General features: G+C 42.9%; 1 protein-coding gene across 1 annotated transcript in view; it reads left to right on the top strand.

Annotated features, from left to right (window-relative positions):
• Positions 1-20218, top strand: part of VWA3B (von Willebrand factor A domain containing 3B) — a 250566-nt gene that overhangs the window by 202743 nt on the left and 27605 nt on the right. The window contains exon 23 of the mRNA XM_011969675.1: positions 14974-15085. Coding sequence (XP_011825065.1) covers positions 14974-15085 — 112 coding nt within the window. The remainder of the gene's footprint in view (positions 1-14973; positions 15086-20218) is intronic.

The raw sequence follows: 20218 nt of genomic DNA, 5'->3' as shown, positions 1-20218 counted from the left end.
TCACACAGCTGGAAGATGGCAGTGCCGAGATTTGCATTCCGGTCCACCTGACTCCAAATACAAAAATTAAAGCACTGGCCTAAAAGAAGGTTGTGAGACCACATACTTCATACAGCTAGGAGAGTGTGCAGCACCAGGTGCTCAGCAGTGAATGCACACAACATACATTATCAGTGATGGCTCTTTCCACTGCTAAAGTTATTATCAAGGAGTTTTGGAACGCCATGCAGAATGATGTCTGAAAGCTATTTGACTCGCCAAGAGAAAGTGCGTTAGTGAGGTTGGCGAGAAGAACGCCAGTGGAATGGTGGAGGCAGAGGCCAGTTTGCAGGGGGTAGAAGGGTGGGTAGAAGTGGAGGAAGTCAGTATAAGAAGTGAAGAGTTTTGCTTCCAGATCTTCACTGGGAAGGCAGGGAGAAAGGGGGTGGGAACGCCAGGTGAGCTAGTGCGCGAGAAGGCGTTTCGTTTGTGTAGTGGTGTCACTGGATCTGCTGCTGCCTCTTGGTCAGAGGCTAAGACTGTCCCCTCACTGCCTTGAACTCACACAGGCTGTTGAAAGCCGCTCTCGTCTGTTAGGGGAACACCCATGCTCCAGAATAAATGTCCCTAGGTAACTGCGGGAGAGGCCACATCTGGTGACTTCCCCTCGGAGTTCTTTCTACTCGTGGCACGGCCCTCTGCAGTGGAAGATTTTGAATGTTGTTTTCTTGCAATGATAATTCTCCTTTCCATGTGTGATAGATTCTGAGAGTTCAAAATGCCATTATGATCACACCCCACAGATTGAATTCTGTGACCCACTAACAGGACTCAAGCTTTGGTGTGCAAAACTCTGGGTTTCAAGGTCTTCTGAGATCCTGCGGTGAAAACTGCATCATAGATGCAAGTCATTTTTCCTGATTCATATGTAAATAGAGTCTCATTTTAAATTCTTTTACCAAGGCCAAAGCTTTTGAAAGATGAGTATAAATTGCTGTGAAAGGGCCCCTCTGTTCATCATTAAGCGCCCCCCATGAGCTGACAGATAAGCAACTAAATGGGGATGAGACCATTCGGAGGGGGCTGCCCACGTGTGTCCAGAGGGCTGTGGCCACTGCATCTGGCCTGCTGCAGGGTGTGTGATGGAGTCTGGATGACCAGGGCGTTCTGATACCCTCCTCTGGAGCAGGGTTGACACCCAGCATAGCTGCCTTGCCAATTCCTAAGTTTGGGGCAGCTTCATTATTTTTCTGTCAGTAAGAACCAGAGGTGGGAAGGAGACACAGCAACACGTGCTGTGTCCAGGGAGCCTGTGCCTGCTTTTGATGCTCCAGCTTCCACGGGCAGTTCCTGGCTGGCTCCAGATCAGACCTAAAGTGAAAGCCATTCTTCCCACCTGCTCTGCCTAGCATCCTGCGCTGGGCACATTCCATGCTTGACTGTGTAATGGTTTCCGCCTGTTTCCATAGTCCACCTGCTTCGTGGTGTCCCTGGAGATGGGCACTTGGCTCACTGACTCCATAATGACAAGAGAAATCTCAAGTCTGAAATTTTAAATTCCCTTTGAAAACTCCCCTCCCTAGCACCCGTCATGTTACTCTAATTGCAGATTTCACCCTCACTGGCCAATCCAGAGCCCTCAGAGCTGAAAGGTAGGGGAACTTGCCAGAGGGCATCTGTGGATTAGAATTAATCTTCCTTGGGAGCCTGGTCTAGGGCAGCCCAGCTGTGCTGTCCTCCAACATTTTCTGAATAAATAAGGATTGTTCTCCAGGGCAAATCCTTTGGCCCAGAAAGATCAAAAAGGCTCTCTCACCCATAACCTTGACTGCTTTGGAAAATTTGGAGGTAGAAAATATTTTTAAGCCGAAAGCAGCCCTGAAGGAGGCCGTGGAAACTTACCCACACCACTGACTGCACACGTTTCCTTCTCAAAGCCGTGACTGGCAAGGAAGCTGGAGCCCATGGCTTCAGGGTGGGGAACTGAGTGCTCTGCTCCAGGAGAAGGAGAGCTGTAGGTAAATGCACACAGGGAGGCAGGCATGGGTGAGGCTGGATGAGGTGGAATCGGAAAAGGAAGAGAACACAGATCATTTGCCATTGAAAATATTCTGTTGAGTTGTGACTTTGACACTATACATGCAGGAAGATGTTAGCTGGGGAGACAGAGGAAAATGTCTTTCAGTTATGTAAGATAAACTCAGAATATATACAGCTGTTATCTGTGTCCCAGATAGTAAATGAACCAATTGTCATTCTTGCATTGTAACTTTTTTTTTTTTTTTTTTTAACAGTCCACAAGATTTTCTCTTTAACGGGAGGTGGGAGGCATCACACCCTGACTAGTCAGCCTTCCTAATTCCACTAGCAAAAACTTCGTCTGTTTTGCTGATATTCAGGTCTGTTGGGAAGACGAGCTCCCTAGTGGCTGTGAACTGCTCTGCAGTGGAACAAAATCTACTGATGTTGAAACAGGAAATTTTCCCCGGCTCTCAGCCCCTCTCTGGAGAGGGAGCACACAGATGAGTGGGTTCAGGGGCCAGGACGAGTACGTCTGGGTGCCGGCAGGAGCAGAACTCTGTGCAGCCCCAAGGCAGCTTCTAGGGGAGTACCCGCAACCCCTGGAGCCCCAGAGGGCGTGTGTTACAACCGTGCTCCTTTAGTTTTGCTCTCCACAGATAGCTAAGTGTTTAACTGCTCGGTGGGACAGCCCTCTGTATCCCTAGCTCTTGTTCGGCATCCAGGAAGAATCAGGTGACATGAACAAATTGCAGATGGTAAATGCAGGGGATTTTATTGCTGATGAACGTGACTCTCAGCAGGATGGAGAGCTAGAAAGGGGATGGAGTGGGAAGGTGGTCTTCCCCTGGGGTTTGGCTGTCGCCAGCCACACTCTTCTCTGAGGTCCCGCCATCAAGCCATCCCTCTGAAGTCAAGCTGCTTCTCAATGATGTCAGGCTGCTCAATGATGCTTCTCTTTTCTTCTTCTCTGCTGCTCCATGGCCAGTGGAGCCTGGGGTTTTTATGGGTACAGGATGGGGGACAGTACAGGTAGGGTGATTTTGGAAAAGGCAACATTCAAGCAGGAAAACAGAAATGCATGTTCTCCCTTTGGCCCTTGGGTCCAGGCTTGAGAGTGGGGCCCTCACCCGGGACCGCCGTCTTCTGCCCAGTATTTCCCTGCCTCCTGTCCATATCAGTGGGCAGGAAGTTAAGAAGTCTGGGGGTGCACTGGTGATGTTGCCATCACACAGAAGTGATGTGTGCACATTCAGGCCATGCTGTCCTCAGACAGCACTGCAGTGACAGTTTACCATCTGGAAGTGGGATCCCCGATGGGCCTCTGGGGCGTGTGGCCAGAGTGAAGCTGAAATCCCAGAGGGAGTGAGAGGATGACAAAGAGAAAATGAAGCGTTCACAACTGTGCCACGGTTAGCTGGGGGTTAGATGGGGGTTAAGGAGAGAATCCTGCTGGGAAACACCAGTCACTGGAGGAAACTGAAAGAAGGAGGAAAATATCCTCAAATTCTATTTTCTAAAAAGTCTCTGTCTCGTGTCCTGATGTTCAGGAATGGGAAGGTGGGTGTCAACTCTGGGGATCCCTGAGGTGACAAAAACTTACAACCAGGTTGTCTTTTCATTCTGAAGCTAAAGGCACCCTCCTCTCTGGAGATTTTGGCTGGGCAGATGCCAGCACTCTCCTGCCTCTACATTTGTCTTTGTTCCAAGTCATGAATTCTACCCAAGCACCCTAAACAGGTTTGGGGACAGATTTGCCCTCCCTGTCTGGAGGAAGAAAACGGAGTGTAGAGGGCTTAGCAGGGGCCACCCAGGGAGCAGAATCCAATTCATTCAGTACTAGTGAAGAAACGTTAATGAAGGAACTCTTGGCAGAGGTGAAGGTCAGTCTAAGGCCGTCCATGGGATATTACAGGACCCCAGGACAAGCAATAGCAGGAAGTTATTATCACCCCCAGACTTAAAGGGGCAAGGGAAGGAAAGAGAGTTCCTGGAGCCCTAGAGAGAAAGAGCAGGGAGTGGGCAGGACACCAATACCCCAGCCTCCTCCTGCCTTCCGAGCTTGGCCCGTGCCTCAAGACAGCTAAAATTAGGGAAAAGTTTTCTTAAAGACTCAGAATTTATTTGCACACCACAGTCTCATGGGAGATGTTTGTATAAAGTAGGTAGCTGGTAGTGGTTCCTACCTCAAGGCGGTGACACAAAAGTGGCTCCCAAGTGTGGCTTTTGTTCATCTCCGGAGTAGCGGGAGATGAATAACTGTATCAGGAACACGGAATTACAAATCCCAAGCTTTGGTGATTTTCAGATTTAAATATGTAACACCCTTCAAATTTCTCTCTCTTTGTATGTTTTTTCCTAAAAGAGCAATAAGGGATTATTTCCTGAGATGCTGTTGCAGGTTTGCTTTCAAGATAGGGAAATCATTTTGGATTTTTTGGTTTTTCTTTTTGGAATATTGTATATATTTATTAGATTCCTTTGCTGCTACAAAGAAAAAGAGAGAGGAAACACACACACACACACACACACACACACACACACACACACACGTTTCTTTTCAGCAACGCCTTTGAGGTAGCTGTTTGTTAATGTTTGACTGGAGGTTTTGCTTGCAGGGTGATTAACTGTTCCCCACAGCCTGGTGCTGCCCTGGGGTCCAGGAGGGGAAGGAATGTTTCCTGGTTCAGGGATCATCTGTGGAATTGATTCTTGTGCCTCTTAGCCATTCGCATGGCGCAAAGCACCACCAGCTGGGATGAGGCTGAGGCCAGACTGCTCACCAGGCCTGTGCCGGGCTCAGGAAGCAGTGCCTGGAGAGGGAGGTGGGGTTTTGGGATGCGTGTTACTCACTGTGTGTTTTCTAGAGTTATACTATGCCCTGAGGAGGTGGGGGGGGGAAGTTCCCAGAGCACTCCTCTACATCCCTTTGGTTTTTAAGGCAAGGCTAAGTGCCCAAGACTACTGGAAGGGAAGGGGATCAAAACCCGCTTAAGCCTTGGCCGACCAGGCAGCACCGCCAGCTTTCCAGTGAGCCCCCGCCCGGATGTGCCGCACTTGAGAGCAGTTCACAAGGAGACCTTGCTTTCTCTTCAGGGCTCAGGCAGGAAATTCCACTTAGAGCTTCACTTCTTGGGCACAATATTTGCCTTCTGTTAAAGTGCAAACGCCCTGGGAAGGAAAGCACACTGAGGCCTTCCAACTCATTCACCATGGGCCACTTCCTCCCTGCTCCGGAGAGGCTGGGCAGGAGTTTGCCACTCCTGATTTCTGTTTTCCTGTAAGCTCTTTTCTCATTGTCTCTCCAGTCCATTTTTCTTTTTTCTTTCTTTTTTTGAGACGGAATCTCACTCTGTCACCCAGGCTGGAGTGCAGTGGCACCATCTCCGCTCACTGCAAGCTCCTCCTCCTGGGTTCACACCATTCTCCTGCCTCAGCCTCCCGAGTAGCTGGGACTACAGGCGCCGCCACCTCGCCCGGCTAATTTTTTTGTATTTTTAGTAGAGACGGGGTTTCACCATGTTAGCCAGGATGGTCTCGATCTCCTGACCTCGTGATCTGCCTGCCTCAGCCTCCCAAAGTGCTGGGATTACAGGCATGAGCCACCGCGCCAGGCCTCTCCGGTCCATTTTTCAAAGGGATGCAGAGTCTGGATACTTGCTGGTGGATGAAATCCCTCTAAATTTAAATGAGCGGGGACTGAGTGAGTTCCCAGAAGCTGCAGGTTAGCCCTGTCCTGTTCACCAAGGTTTTAAAGGGAGTTGAGTTATTCACAGAGACAGTTTGCAAATGTCCCGGTCTTATAATTAGGTGTCCTAGAAAGGGGAAAGGTCAGCACCTCTCTGAACCTACACACATTCCTTCGATTAGAGCAGTGACAGACTTTACATGGCCTCGAGGACAAACGTGAGCAAAGAAGCATGCTGGAGCTGCTGTTATGACAATTTGGGGATTGCATGTGCTGGAATTCAATAATTCAGGGCAGGAAAAGTATTCAGTAGTGGGTTTTTTTAACAAGGTTTTAAGCCAAAGACTAGTTCTGGTTAACTTGTAGAAATGCGTTCTGTACCCAGTGTGGAAGTACGCTGCTTGTTAAGTGGAAAATTCTAAAGCATCAAACATTTAGTCATTTCACTATCTCCACCACCATGTCCAAGAGCATGACCTTGAAATTAAGTCACGAAATGAAAAGAGGGTGGCACCATTTGGGGCCCTCATCCGTATCGCCTGCGATTGAATCTGACAAGGAAGTAAATTGGATTATCTGAATTTTGTAGACAAGGCTAAATCACATTACTCAGCACACAGCATCCCTCCTGCCAGCATCATTGCTCGTGGGACTTCCTCACTGAAACTGGTATGTGGCTATTCTTGTGTGCCTGAGTCTAAACATATGTTGGCTTATTTATTTGAGAGCTAGCCTTTCCTGCTCGGTCTCTATTCCCTCTGACTCTCATCACCCGTGGGTTTCTTTTTAGACCGCAGTAGTTGGTGTGTATTTTGTGTCATGTTTAGGTGAGGTACGGCAGAAAAGAAACGGAGTTGGGAGGCGTTCTTTGATGTGAACTGTACGGCACCCCAAAGTCTTCAGCAAAGTTCAAAACCAGCAGGATGTCATCTTTCTGGAACAAAGCTGTCACTATTCTGGCTGAAGGGATGGCACCTCTAGCTGCCCCGGTGGGATGTCTTCTCATCCTGGGAAGCCTGTGTTCTGTTTCTGTGGGACGAACCATTATATTGAAGCTGACCACTGTGCTTTATCTGTGATGCAGTTCAGTTGACTATGCCATGGTCCAAATGAATCACCAGATCATCACAGAGGCCGCGGTGGATGGTTCCTTCCATAAAGCCCCATGCTGTGGAATCAACCAGAAATGAATTCTTGCCAATAGTAATAACAGTTGGAAACAAAGCAGAGTAAACGTGAATTACTTTTTTTTTTTTTTTCAGACAAAGTCTCACTCTATCACCCAGGCTGGGGTGCAGCGGTGTGATCTTGGCTCACCGCAACTTCCGCCTTCCAGGTTTAAGTGATTCTCGTTCCTCGCCTCCTGAGTAGCTGGGATTACAGGCGCATGGCACCACACCCAGCTAATTTTTGTATTTTTAGTAGAGACAGGGTTTTGCCATGTTGGCCAGGCTGGTCTCAAACTCCTGGTCTCAAGGGGTTCACCCGCCTCAGTCACCCAAAGTGCTAGGATTACAGGTGTGAGCCACCGTTCACAGCCAACATGAATTACTTTTACAATGTTCTTTAGTATCTGTCCTTGTCCTTTCCAGTGAACTGACAGGTGTATGAATGACTTGAAGGGGAGTGATACTTGTGACCATTTAGAAAGACATTTTCTTAGGTGGCAGTTGCAGTGTTAAGAATGAATGCCATAGCATTGCTACCATTCACTGTCACCCATGCAGGGGGAAGCTCTTCACAGAGTAAATGGCTATTCTCTATCAGAAGAATTGGGAAGTGAGTGACAACTATAGAAAAAAAGATTTCTCTGATTATTTTAGGCAACTGAACTCCCAGATTTATACCTTTAAACCGATTCTGAACATGTAGAAAGCAATCTCCTCAGTTAACTTCTGGCTAGGAAATTGAGAGAATCAATATTTGGAATCTAGAGATGAAAGAGGGCTAGTTAAATAAATTATGTGACTCTACTCATTCAGAATTTTAAACAGGAACTTTAAATGTATCTAGGCATAGGTTCTCAGAAATGATTTGTCATACTAATGAAATCTAAAGGGGAGAAATGCCTTCCCGGAATCAATGTGGACATCTTTGTGGAATCAGGTTTTTATTCGTCTGGAGACAGAGACTGTCTGGTGGTCTCAGTGACCAAAGTATCTTCCCAGCCAATTGGTCTTTGACATGAACACTGGTGACCTGAAGCAAGGTGGCTTTTCCATAAAGGCTTTAAACTTTATAGAAAAGTGAGGTTTTCAAGTTAACAGTTGATTTAGTATGACAGGCTCCAGGTTCTCAAGACTTTAAATTCTATCCATTATTAGAACACTTTACACAGTCTTCCATTGAAGAAATTACTGTAGGAAGCTGTGCTTGGGCATCCCACTGGATTATGAAGATGGAAAAACTGTGCTACTCATGTACTCAGTTGTTGCTGGTGCATTTCTCTTATCCTGTGGGAGCTGCAAGCAAGGGTAGCAGGCTTGCATCCTGGCCTTGTACATACATCCTAGCAGTTTCTCCAAGAGTGTAGATTTAGACCCTCCTAGACAGAAATAGGGAACTAGGAAGTGGTAGAGATTATTTAGTTTGTTCCCTTACTTTGCATATGCAGAAACTGAGACCCCAGAAGGCTAAAAGATTGTGCAAAGTCACATAGCCCGGTGGGCAGCACCCAATCCTGTTTCTCCTGTCTCCTAGTCCAGCTCCTTCCTCTGAGGTCATTTCAGACCACAGTAGGCCATTTTGAACCTCACACTAGAAAGAGTGCTTAGGTTTCTTCTCTGGGTGAAAGCTTGGGAATAAGCAGGTGACATTCACCACCCACCAGTGACGGTGAATTCTCTTTGAGATACTGATTGCCTCAGCAAGTGTGCAAATTCCATGAGTAGGGAAGGACCCAAGCAAAATCTGGCTAGATGTGAGCATCGTAAACAAAAGAGTATTGTTCACTATACATTTTTGTCCGCAGCTGCAGAGGCTACAAGCAATGCAGGTCTGAAGACTCCCCACGGTCCTTGTAAGATACCTTAACCTCTCAGCTTATTTATTCTCCACTTCTAAGTACCTGGCTCTTAAGTTTTCATCTCTGAGGTTATAAAGCGTATTTCCACTTATTTTAATGAATCTAAAAAGCATCTCCACACAGGTCCAAATGATAGATGGCTACAACAGAACCCAGTCATATCAGGGCACCATGGAAATGAGCCCACTTATTTCCAGGACCCAAACTGTATTGAACATGAATAATGACCCAAGAGCAAATGGTGTTCAGACTGCCTGAAATTATTTAAATTTTTTTAGCGAGCTGCCTCATAAATTAGAGACTTTCTTTAGAGGAGGACTGCAAATGGACTCATAAAGTATGCATTGATATTTTATTTATGGTGTAACTATAGCACGGCAAATACATAGCTATAGCTAGATGGCTATATCACTGCAAAAAGGTGGCATTAAAATGTCTGGGCAAACACTTTATATTGGACTTTGTGTCATGGAGAAGAGGAGCATTTGGTGGTCTGAAAAGAGGAGACACTTGAGAATTATTTTGCTAGGCACTCCAATTGGGATGGAGGACTAATTTCTTTAAGAGACTCAAGAATTATAGTAAGTTTATGGTTAAGAAAGAAAAAAAAATGAGTAAAAATCTAGGATGGAAAATCCCCAGTTTCAGCAGTGTAGCAATTTGGAGAAAAAGGCCTATGTGGTTTATCTTTTGATCTGTAGATGGATTCAGAAGCTCCTGTACTCATTCAGTTATTCAGCCCACTACAGTATATGCAAAATATTGTGAGTGGTTATGTAGAGCAAACCAAAAACATTTCTACCTTAAAAAAAAGATTTGTAGAAGTATAATTTGTACCCCCAAGAAAGTTACCTATTTCAACTCAATGACTTTTAATAAAACTGACAAGAGTTTTCAGCTACCATCACAATCCAGTTTTAGAACATTATCTTCCTCCTAATAAGATCCCTCATGCCCATTTGCAATCACTCTCTGTTCACATTCTCAGCTCTGGATAACCACTAATCAATTGGTCTCTATATATTTGCCTTTTCTATGCATTTTATAAATAAATGGCTGGATACTATTCCATTGTATGAATATACCACATTTTGCTTATTCATTCTCCAGTTAATGGACATTTGAATTCTTTCTTCCCTTTTATTATTATGAATAATGCTGATATGAGTCCTCATATACAGGTCTTTTTATGGTTATAAGTTTTCATTTCTCTTGGTGAGGTATCTAATACTGTAGCAATATTTCAGGCCATATGGTAAGTTTGTTTAATTTTTTAAGAAACTGCCAAACTTTGTTCCAAAGTGTCAAAAATCAATTGACTATAGGGATTTATTTCTGGACTCAGTACTGTTTCACTAATCCATATTGCTATCCTATGTCAGTACCACAATTTCTTGATGACAGTCGGTATAGTAAGTTTCAAAAGAAAAAAAAAAAGCAAGTTCTCCAAATTTGTTCTTTGTCAACATTTTTTGGGGGATCATCTGGGTCCTCTGCATTTATATGTAAATTTTAGATTCAACTTCTCAATTTCTGCAGCAACAAAAAAAAGAAAATCCAAAAACAAGCAAACAAAAAACTTGCTGGGATTTTAATATAAATTATAATGTCTATATATCAGTTTGGAAACAAATGGCTATCTTAATAATATCAAGTCTTCCAATCCATGAACATGGTATGTCACTCTACTTATTAGATCTTTGATTTCTCTCAATGATATTTTTTAGTTTTGAGTGTATAAGTCTTCCACTTATTTTGAGAAATTTGTTCCTAAATGTATTCTTTTTTGATGCTATTATAAATTAATTTTTTTCTTAATTTCCTTTTCAGAGTGTTCATTGCTAATACATAGAAACACAGTTGATTTTATTGGTACATTTATCTTGTAGCATGACACCTTGCTGAACTTGTTAATTAATTCTAGCAGTTTTTGGGTGAATTCCCTAGAGGTTTCGCATATAGAATCATGTCACTTATGAATAACGATAGTTTTACTTGTTCCAATCTGGAGACATTTATTTATTTATTTTTGCCTGATTGTACTGGCTAGAACCTCAAATACAATGTCGAATAGAAGTGGTGAGAGTGCCTTACTTTGTTTCTGATCTTAAGGGCAAGTCATCTAGTTTTTCTAAATTGGGTATCATATTTACTGTAGGCTTTTCATAGATGTCTTTTCTCAAATTGAGAATGTTTTCTTCTATGCCTGGTTTGTTGAGTTTTTATCATAAAAGTGTGTTGGATTTTTGTCAAATACTTTTTCTCCATGCATTGAAATAGCCATATGGTTTTATCCTTTATCCTATTAATATGGTATATTACATTAATTGTTATCTTTTGTTCTATTAATATGGGTGTTAAACCAGTGTTGCATTCCAGGGACAAATCCGACTTGGCCATTGTATATAATCCTTCTTATATGTTACTGGATTCATTTGCTATATTTTCTTATGGATTTTGCATCTACATTCATGGGGAGTATAGGTCTGTAGGGTCCTTTTCTTGTGATGTATTTGTCTGGTTTGGTGTTGGGTTAGTGTTTCCCCTTCTCTTTTCTATATCAATGATCTTGCCAGTAATTTCTAGTTCCCTATGGCTTCTCTTTTCAGTTCTCCAGCCAGAAATCTGGGCTTATTAATGTATACCCAGCTCAGTGGCTTCTATTTATTGTGTTTGCATCTGGAGCCAAACAGAGGGTGGAGAGCGAAAGGGAGAGAGAGAGAGAACAATGAGATTTCACTCCACCTTCTCAAAATCACAATACCACTAATCAGACAGGAAGATTTAGCCTCATTCAGAGTTTTGGGCTCAAAACATTGCTGCACTGCCACAGGATTGCTTGGTGACTGAGGTGTGAGAATGGAGAATAAAAAGAGGGGACAATTTTTGTATTCTTTCTGAGTGTTAGGATTTCCTTTTTCCATTTATTAAGCTAGAACTCTAGGATTCTCCTACCGCTGTCTCTGTCTGGACCCTTGTGCCTGCTTCTGGGTTTTGGACCAGGCCAGGAGACACTAGAGGGAACAAATGGTAAATTACCCACCACTAGCTTGGTGGTACTTTGAGTTCTTGTCTTCTTTCCCAACCCTTTTACCACTACATGTTTGCTTTTCAGAATCCTTAAATAGATTTTACTTAGAACTCAAGCTCTTTCTCTGCTATGTTATTTCATTTTTCTAGTAATTTATTTTAATATATTTTACAAGAACATTTGTCCTCAAATTGATTGGGAATTAAAAATAACAACTATTCTGGATGATGGAATAAAGGCTATGGGGGATTTTGGAGGGAGAGATGAATGGGGATTGGGTATTTCTATTAACAGTCATCAAGCATAAAAAAATGGAACTTTAGAGTTGGACTTTACAAGTCAAAATGATGTTAATAATTTCTGCATGTAGTAGACATAGCCATGACATTCACTCCAACTTTGACTCATGCAGTGCCATTTGGAAATAACAGAACAATCTTTTCCTTTCTTTTTCTGAAATTTCCCTGGGGGTGACATCATTCCAGAAAGGTTATAACTGAGCTGGTCTTTGAAGAAATTATCTGTAGCAGGAAAAGGACCTTGTTCATTTTTAAAGATCCTTTTCCTCTGCATTCTTCAAATTGGATACATTCTATTGTTTTGTCTTAGAGTACACTGTCTCTTTCTTCTGTTATATCAATTCTATCATTTCTGCTACTGAGTCCTTCCAGATATTATATATTTCACTTCAAAAATTTCCATTTTTATTTAATAGTTTCTATATCTCTGCTGAAACAAAAAGCTACCTTCCCATTTATTTCAAGAGTATTTACCCTTTATCTCATAGACTATGGTTCTAATTGCTAATTTAAGGTCTTTATCTGATCATTCCAATATCTGAGTCTTCCCAATTTGGGACTCTATTGATTGCCTTTTACCTTGAGAATTGGTCATATTTGCTTGCTTTTTTGTTTGTTGAATTTTTTTATTGTATAATAGACATTTTGAATATTTTGAATATTATGTTTTAAGATTCTGGATCCTGTTTAAATTCTCTGAAGGAGATTTAATTTTTTTCCGTCAGACTTGGTTAGGTTTAGACTGCAAGCTCTGCCTTCCCGTCTGTGGGCAGTGGTTTCCATGTCAGTTCAGTTTTAGAAGGCTGTGCTATTCACAGCTTAAGTCTGCATGCATCCCTCAAGGTTTATACTGGTAATCTGGGACTTGGGCAATGGTTTACATGGTTTACATTGTAGTTCAGTTCTCAAAGCCTTTGCTGTGCTGCTTTGAGTGTTTTCTGCACCTGTGTACCTTAGGGGTAGTCCAGGACTTTGATTCATTCATATAGAAAATAAAGGCATTCTCTTCTCCCTCTCTTTCCTCTGTGAGATTTCCAGATTAATTATTAATTTTTATCCAAGTACATGTTTCATATAGTTCTCTATTTTATGATTTGTGATATTTAAACTTTTTATTCCACTACATGAAAAAAATTATAATTTTACTCTCATCCCTTCCCTCTTTGTCTCCCGCTCCTAATATTGGATATTTACATTATCTTTTATTCTATTGGCTGCATTTGTAACATTTTATTTAATATACATAAGCCTCTACTTCTTGATCTATCAAGTTGCATAACTTCTTCAGTTCCTGAGTTCACATGGTGGTAATATCTATGCTTTTTCTTTCCCCTTTCATTCCAACCTTTCAAGAGCTACACTTAAACCATCGTGTTGTTAATGCTGTACTCCTTCCAAAGGTTCACAGTACATGTTTAAAATTTTTCATTTAAAAGAACACAAAAAAGTATTTGTACTATTCTGATTGGATAAATATTGTTCAATACTGGGACAAGTCACAGTTCAGGAGTATATGCCTTCCTTAAGGTCCTATGTGATACGCTGGCCAATTGAAGAATGTTAATAGCATCAAGCAAAAGGATTTCTTTACGTTTTCTCGCTCAGTATTTAAAATTATGTTACTTGTTTGAATCATTATTCTTGCATATGTTAGATATATATATGCATGCTTGTATATATGTATGCATATATTTCCAAGATTTCTAAGTCCTTTTTTTTCCTGGGAGACCTGCTGTCTATGACTTGTGCAGACATGTCATTCTTACTGGAAAAGCACATTTTCAAGTAACTTCCTAATGTAGGATGTATGGGAAGGGAAAGTTTCTACCTAGGGATATGACTAGAAATGTCTTTGTTTCTCCATTTGATTGATAGTTTGCCTGGGTTTAGAATTCTAGATTGAAAGTTATTTTCTCTCAGAACTTTGAAAGCTCTGACCCACTGACTTCTAGCATCCACTGTTGCATCAACCAGGAGATAGAAGGAATGAGGATAATTCATTTATTAGCCAATCTCAGCCCATGGACTTCTTTCCTCTTTGCAAGTCAGCGATCATAAAGGTTCTCCTTTGTCCTGAAGAGGTAGGCTGGGATATTGAATTTCTGTAAAGCACTATGTTTCAGTGCTTGTCTCTCTCACAGTTGTTAGTGGACTCTTCTGTTGAAGGGCCCCTTTACCTTTCAGTGTTCTAGGAAGGCAGCACTGCTGGTCATGGTGCTGGTGTAGTCTTTGCTCTCAGGAATTCTAGTTGTATATATAATTTTTCTTTATTTACCTTTTCTTCAATTATTCATCCAGTTCTCCTTGTACCTTGAGCTAAAGTATAAAAGTTGTGGAGGGCAGATATTGCCCTTGCCAAAATAGTAACATTTAATTAACATAAAGCAGAAAGGGCTCCAAAGGGAGTATATAGTAAAGGAATATTCTGTAATTCTTCTATAATGTGGTTCTCAGTAGAAAATTTCAGGTATATTAGTCTGCTTCTACATTGCTATAAAGAACTACCTGAGACTGGGTAATTTATGAAGAAAAGAGGTTTAATTGACTCTCAGTTCATAGGCTGTACAGGAGGCACAACTGGGAACACCATAGGAAACTTACAATCATGGCAGAAGGCAAAGGGGAAGCAAGCACATCTTCACATGGCCAGCATGAGAGAGAGAATGAAAGGGGAGGGGCCACACACTTTCAAACAACCAGATCTTTTGATAACTTTATCACAAGAACAGCACTAGGGGAATGGTGCTAAACCACCCCCATGATCCAACCACCTCCCACCAGGCTCCACCTCCAACATTGGAACTTACAATTCAACATGAGATTTGGGTGGGGACACAGAGCCAAACCATATCACTAGGCTAACCAGTATCTATCATTTTCACCATCTGCATTCAGTTTTTCTCATCAATTATTCCTGTTTTGTCTTTTTCAGCAACAGAAATTGCAAGGAAATCCAACAAAGAAAACCAAATCAAAAAGACCCGATCCCCTCAAAGGACAGAAGGTTATTGCAAGATGTGATGAAAATGGCTTTTATTTTCCAGGTAGGTTTTTTTTTTTTTTTAAATTTTGTGAAGCTTTTGTTAAATAATTTGATATTGGGGAAAAGAAGTTTCAACCTGTGCTTTTGCTAGAACACTGACATTTCACGAGCTGGCCTGAGCTAGTCCACTTTTCACAGAGAAGAGAAGTGAAATATCTCTGGCCAGCTTATGAAATGAGCATATTTGGTCCCCCAAAAAAGTAGCCAGAAAAAAATGCACTTATTTTAATTTCTCATTTTTTAGTAAATAAAGTTTTATTACCCATCTACTGCATTGCATGTATGTAATATTTTGAAAGTACTGGTCTAATAGTATGAGCAAACAGATGAACATTCTTGCTTTTTGGAGATTACATCTTAAAGAAGACAGACAAGCAATGAAATAAACAGATAAAATATGTGATATGTCAGATACAGTGCCATAGAGAAAAATCAAGCCACAAATGGGGTTGAGAATGTCGGGGTGAGGGTTGTGATTCTATATCTGGTGGTTAATGAAGAGCTCCTGGGGAAGGTGACATATGAATAAAGACTTAAAAGAGGTGGGGCAAGCCATGAGATTATCTGGGGAAGAGAGTTCTAAGCAGGAAAAACAGCGGTGCCCAGGCCTCAGAGTGAAGTGCACACGTGTGTTGGAGGAAGGGCCATGAGACCGGGATAGCTGGGCCTCAGAGGTTTGCCCCAGACTTCCTGGGGGAGTGGTCCCTGAAGGAATCAGCCAGTTGCAATTCAGCAGGGGGTGGAGGTATGAAGAGAGTTTCATGGATGGTGACAATAATATGTGTGAAGACTTAGAAACGAAGAAAAACATCTATATCTGGAGAAATAAAATTGATTCTGGCTGGAACTTAAAATGAGAAGGAAGGGTGGAAATAGTAAACCTCTTCAGAGAGGTAAGCATAGGGCTATGCATAAAGGGTCATATTGAGGATTTGCACTTTAGCCTCAGGGCAATGAGAGCCACATTGAAAGCAGTGAGAAACACAATCACATTTGAAGTTTTCGAAAGCTGTCTCCCACTGCTGTGTGAAGATTGGATGCCAAGGGGTTAGGGTGTCTCTCTGGCCCCTGGCTTGGGGCAGTAGATAGATAGTGGTACCTATAGGAGGTGGTAGTGTGGACAGAAAGACAATGAGATGTGTCTGCGACATGACGAATTGCAGGTGCCTGCAAGATGCCCAGAGGAAGATGTCAGAGAAGCAATTGGAGATGTGGGTCTAGAGTCTGGAGATAGAGATTTGGGAGACATAACCACAAAAGTCATGAATGAAATCATGGGAAGGGTCCGTAGGAAAAAGGGAACTGGGAGAAAACCTTGAGGAAGCTCTGTCAGGCAAAATAATTACATTGCAGGGTTGGTGTGGTGGGTCACACCTGTAATCCCAGCACTTTGGGAGGCCGAGGCTGGAGGATCACTTGAGGTCAGGAGTTCAAGACCAGCCTGGCCAATGTGGTGAAACCTCATCTCTACTTAAAAAAAAAAAAAAAATTAGCCGGGCACCTGTAATCCCAGCTACTCGGGAGACTGAGCCAGGAGAATCACTTGAACCTGGGAGGCAGAGGTTGCAGTGAGATCACGCCACTGCACTCCAGCCTAGGTGACCAAGTGAGACTCTGTCTCAAAAAAAAAAAGATTACATTGCAGATACGTAGCTGGCCTTTCATAGGCATGATCTATCAATCAACAGTTAAAAGAATAATTATTATTTAAATTTAATTGAATAATACTTTAGGTGGGAAAAAAGTACTTCAGCAGGATTTTTGGTTTCCAGCAGGCACATATGTACAACTGACAACGGGACAGGTTATTTGAATGTGATAAATGTGCTTGGGAGTTGCCTGAACGAGAGTAAATGTGGATCCCAGCACTTGGGATGAACACGTAGGCTAAGGCATGATACCCTTCTTTACAACAAGGGCTGGGAATCTTTCATTTCTCTGGGGTGCAGATTTTCTAAGAGGTGATTGTAGAAGGCTACCCCTGCTTGAGAAATTTTGATTTTCTGAATTTGAGCCTTGGAAAGGGTTTTATGGTTAAACTGGTAGTCGAATGAAAATGCTGAAAGTGAGGCCAGGTGCGGTGGCTCATGCCTGTAATCTCAGCACTTTGGGAGGCCAAGGCGGGCAGATCACCTGAGGTCGAGAGTTCGAGACCAGCCTGACCAACATGGTGAAGCCCCATTTCTACTGAAAATACAGAATTAGCCGGATGTGGTGGTGGGCACCTGTAATCCCAGCTATTCGGGAGGCTGAGGCAGGAGATCACTTGAACCCAGGAGATGGAGGTTGCAGTGAACTGAGATCTTGCCACTGCACTCTAGCCTGGGCAACAGAGTGAGACTCTGTCTCCAAAAAAAAAAAAAAAAAAAGAGAGAGAGAATAGAAAATGCTAAAATCCTAAAACAGACTGGATTCTAAATGGTTGGGTTAGGGGCTTGGTGTCACTTTGCTGGCTAAGGCCCCAGAGAAATGTAGAATGGCTCAAATTTCTACCCAGCACCATGCTTGTGTGATGAGAAAATTCTAAAGACCTACCGGGGGGAGTAGAGGAGACAGGGCTAATACCATGACCATGTGCAATGCCTGAGGCCACAACAGAAATTTTTTTAACGTGCAATTAGAGGCAGAAAGTACATACTATACTCCCAACAGCCGCATGGGATCTGACTAAGCAGGAATTTTTAATTTGCAGTGTAATTAAACTTCAATAAATGAACTTGAAGGAAATATTTGAATTTAGTCATATAATCGGTAATTTTGATTAGTGTCTAAGTAGTAAACTAACTTTGACTCAGCCTGGGTTATCTCCATGAGCCTAGTTTTTGTGCCCTCTCTCCCCAGTCACCTGATCTTTTCCTTAATTGGGAATAACTTTACTTTCATGGTTGTTTTTTATTAAAAATTCAAACATTCAGAAAAGTCACAAGAATAATACAGAGAACCCCAGTATACTCTTCACCCAGATTTGCCAATTTTTAACATTTGGTCATATTTTATCACATATATTATTTTATTCTCTGTCTTCACACATACATACACACATCTTATTTTTTCTGAACTCTTAGAAATTAGGCAACATTTATCATGTTACTTTATCCCTTAACACATCAGTGTGTATTAAGAGTAAGAATAATCTCTTAATATAACCACAATAAAGTTAGAAAATTCAAAAACTGTAACATTATTATAGTACTTTTATTTAATCTATATATTTTGATTTTGTTAATTGTCCCAGTAATGGCCTTTATCACACTTATTTTCTCCAGGACAGGTCTCAGCCCAGAATCATGTATTGCATTTAGCGGACATGTCTCTAGCCTTCTTTGATCTAGAACCATTCTTTAGCCTTTTCTATTATCTTTCATGATAGTGACATTATTTAAGCATAAGGCCAGTTATTTTATAGAATGTCCCTCAATTTGGGTTAGATTAGATTCAGGTTATCATTCCCTGCCAGGATACTGCCTAAGTATGTCATGGCCCTCTGGGTCATCCCGTCTAGAGGCACGTGATGCTCACCTGCCCTCACTGGTGATGTTAATTTAGATCACCTGTTCACTGTGAGGCACTATTTTCCCTCATGAAAAAAAAAAAAGAAGGCCAAAAAGGATTTTGCAGAGCACAGGCATGACGTCCTTGGTGGCTCCTTTTCTGATAACTATTGTTCAAAACCTCCTAAACATTTTTAGTAAAAAACAGCTCACTTTAAAATGCACCTCAGCAGAAGGCAAGATTGGAGTCACTGGATTGCGGTGTCCGCTACATGAAGCCAGGTCCACACGGAAGCAGAGCTGGCCGGGCGGGCTGTTGCCACCGTCGTCAGGATTGCGGTGGGGATTTCCCTGTGGCCAGCGTTATTCCAGGGGTCAGTGTGGGTGATCCAGTTGAGGAAATGACTGTGTTGTACAGAGCGATAGTCTGGCTTATCTGGATGCCGAAAGACAAGGAGGAAGACACATTTTCAACCCTTGTTTGAAATCATTATCTGTGGAAATTGGGTCATCCTTCCTGTGGTTCTGTGAGAAGCAGCCTTTTACTTCGGGAAATCCCCGGTGATTTCTGCACTATGCCATAAGGACAAGTTATCATGAAGGAAAGGGGACAAAACGGAAGGCTTTCTCAAGTGTAATGAGCTCAGGTCAAAAAATCCTGTGTTTTCATGTATTTGAATTCTGCCTCTTGCCTCTGCTGGCCACCCGACTGCAGTCACTTTGTTTCCCTGCACCTCAGTGTCCCCGTCTTCTCCAACGGGATTTAAAACAATGAAACCGTTCGTAAGTTGCTGTGCAGATTAAATGTGATGATGTGCAGCCCTTTGTTGATTCCGCGGAAAGAGTTTTTCTGCGTCCCATGTGAGAGCTCCTCCTAGGAGTAGGGGTAAACACTGCCTCCTCTCCCGGGGACGGGGAGCTGCTCTCACAGCAAGTCAAAGCAGCAACAGTCCGCACGGCGGGTAGAGAGGAAACCTCCAAGACTGGAAGGAGGAGCGGACACAAGGACGGTGAAGGATGACACTGCCCAGGAGTGGGCCGCTGGAGGGACGCTGTGGCTGGAGCAGAGCGAAGCCTTTTTGAAGAGGTGGAATTCAAGCCGGGCTTTATATATCAGAAGGTTCTTAGAGCCAAAGGTTTAAAAAAAAAAAAAAATTCCAGTCTCCAGCCTGAGAAAATCTGTTTGGAGCAAAGGTTCAGAACCATTCATGCATCTTTCACCACACAAACTGACTTCCACTGTTTACTCAGATTGTGACATCAATTCTCTGAGCCCTGAGCACCCGCAGCATTTTTGCTGAAGGCCTCTGTAGGAACACAGGCCCTTTCTCCAGCTGAATATAGGACAACCCCGACTGAGGCAGGGAGCCAACTCATCCCCAGGGAGGCTCTGGACCCACCAGCCGCCACCCAGAGAAAGAGGGGAGGCAGTGGAGGCTCTGGGCCTGCCAGCCTCCACCCAGAGAAAGAGGGGAGGCAGTGGAGGCTCTGAGCCCGCCAGCCTCCACCCAGAGAAAGAGGGGAGGCAGTGGAGGCTCTGGACCCACCAGCCTCCACCCGGAGAAAGAGGGGAGGCAGTGGAGGCTCTGGACCCGCCAGCCTCCACCCAGAGAAAGAGGGGAGGCAGTGGAGGCTCTGGGCCC

The sequence above is a fragment of the Mandrillus leucophaeus genome, unplaced genomic scaffold (assembly GCF_000951045.1).
Source record: "Mandrillus leucophaeus isolate KB7577 unplaced genomic scaffold, Mleu.le_1.0 Scaffold9, whole genome shotgun sequence".
In the NCBI taxonomy this organism is placed as follows: Eukaryota; Metazoa; Chordata; class Mammalia; order Primates; family Cercopithecidae; genus Mandrillus; species Mandrillus leucophaeus.
This window is presented reverse-complemented; position numbering and strand designations above follow the sequence as displayed.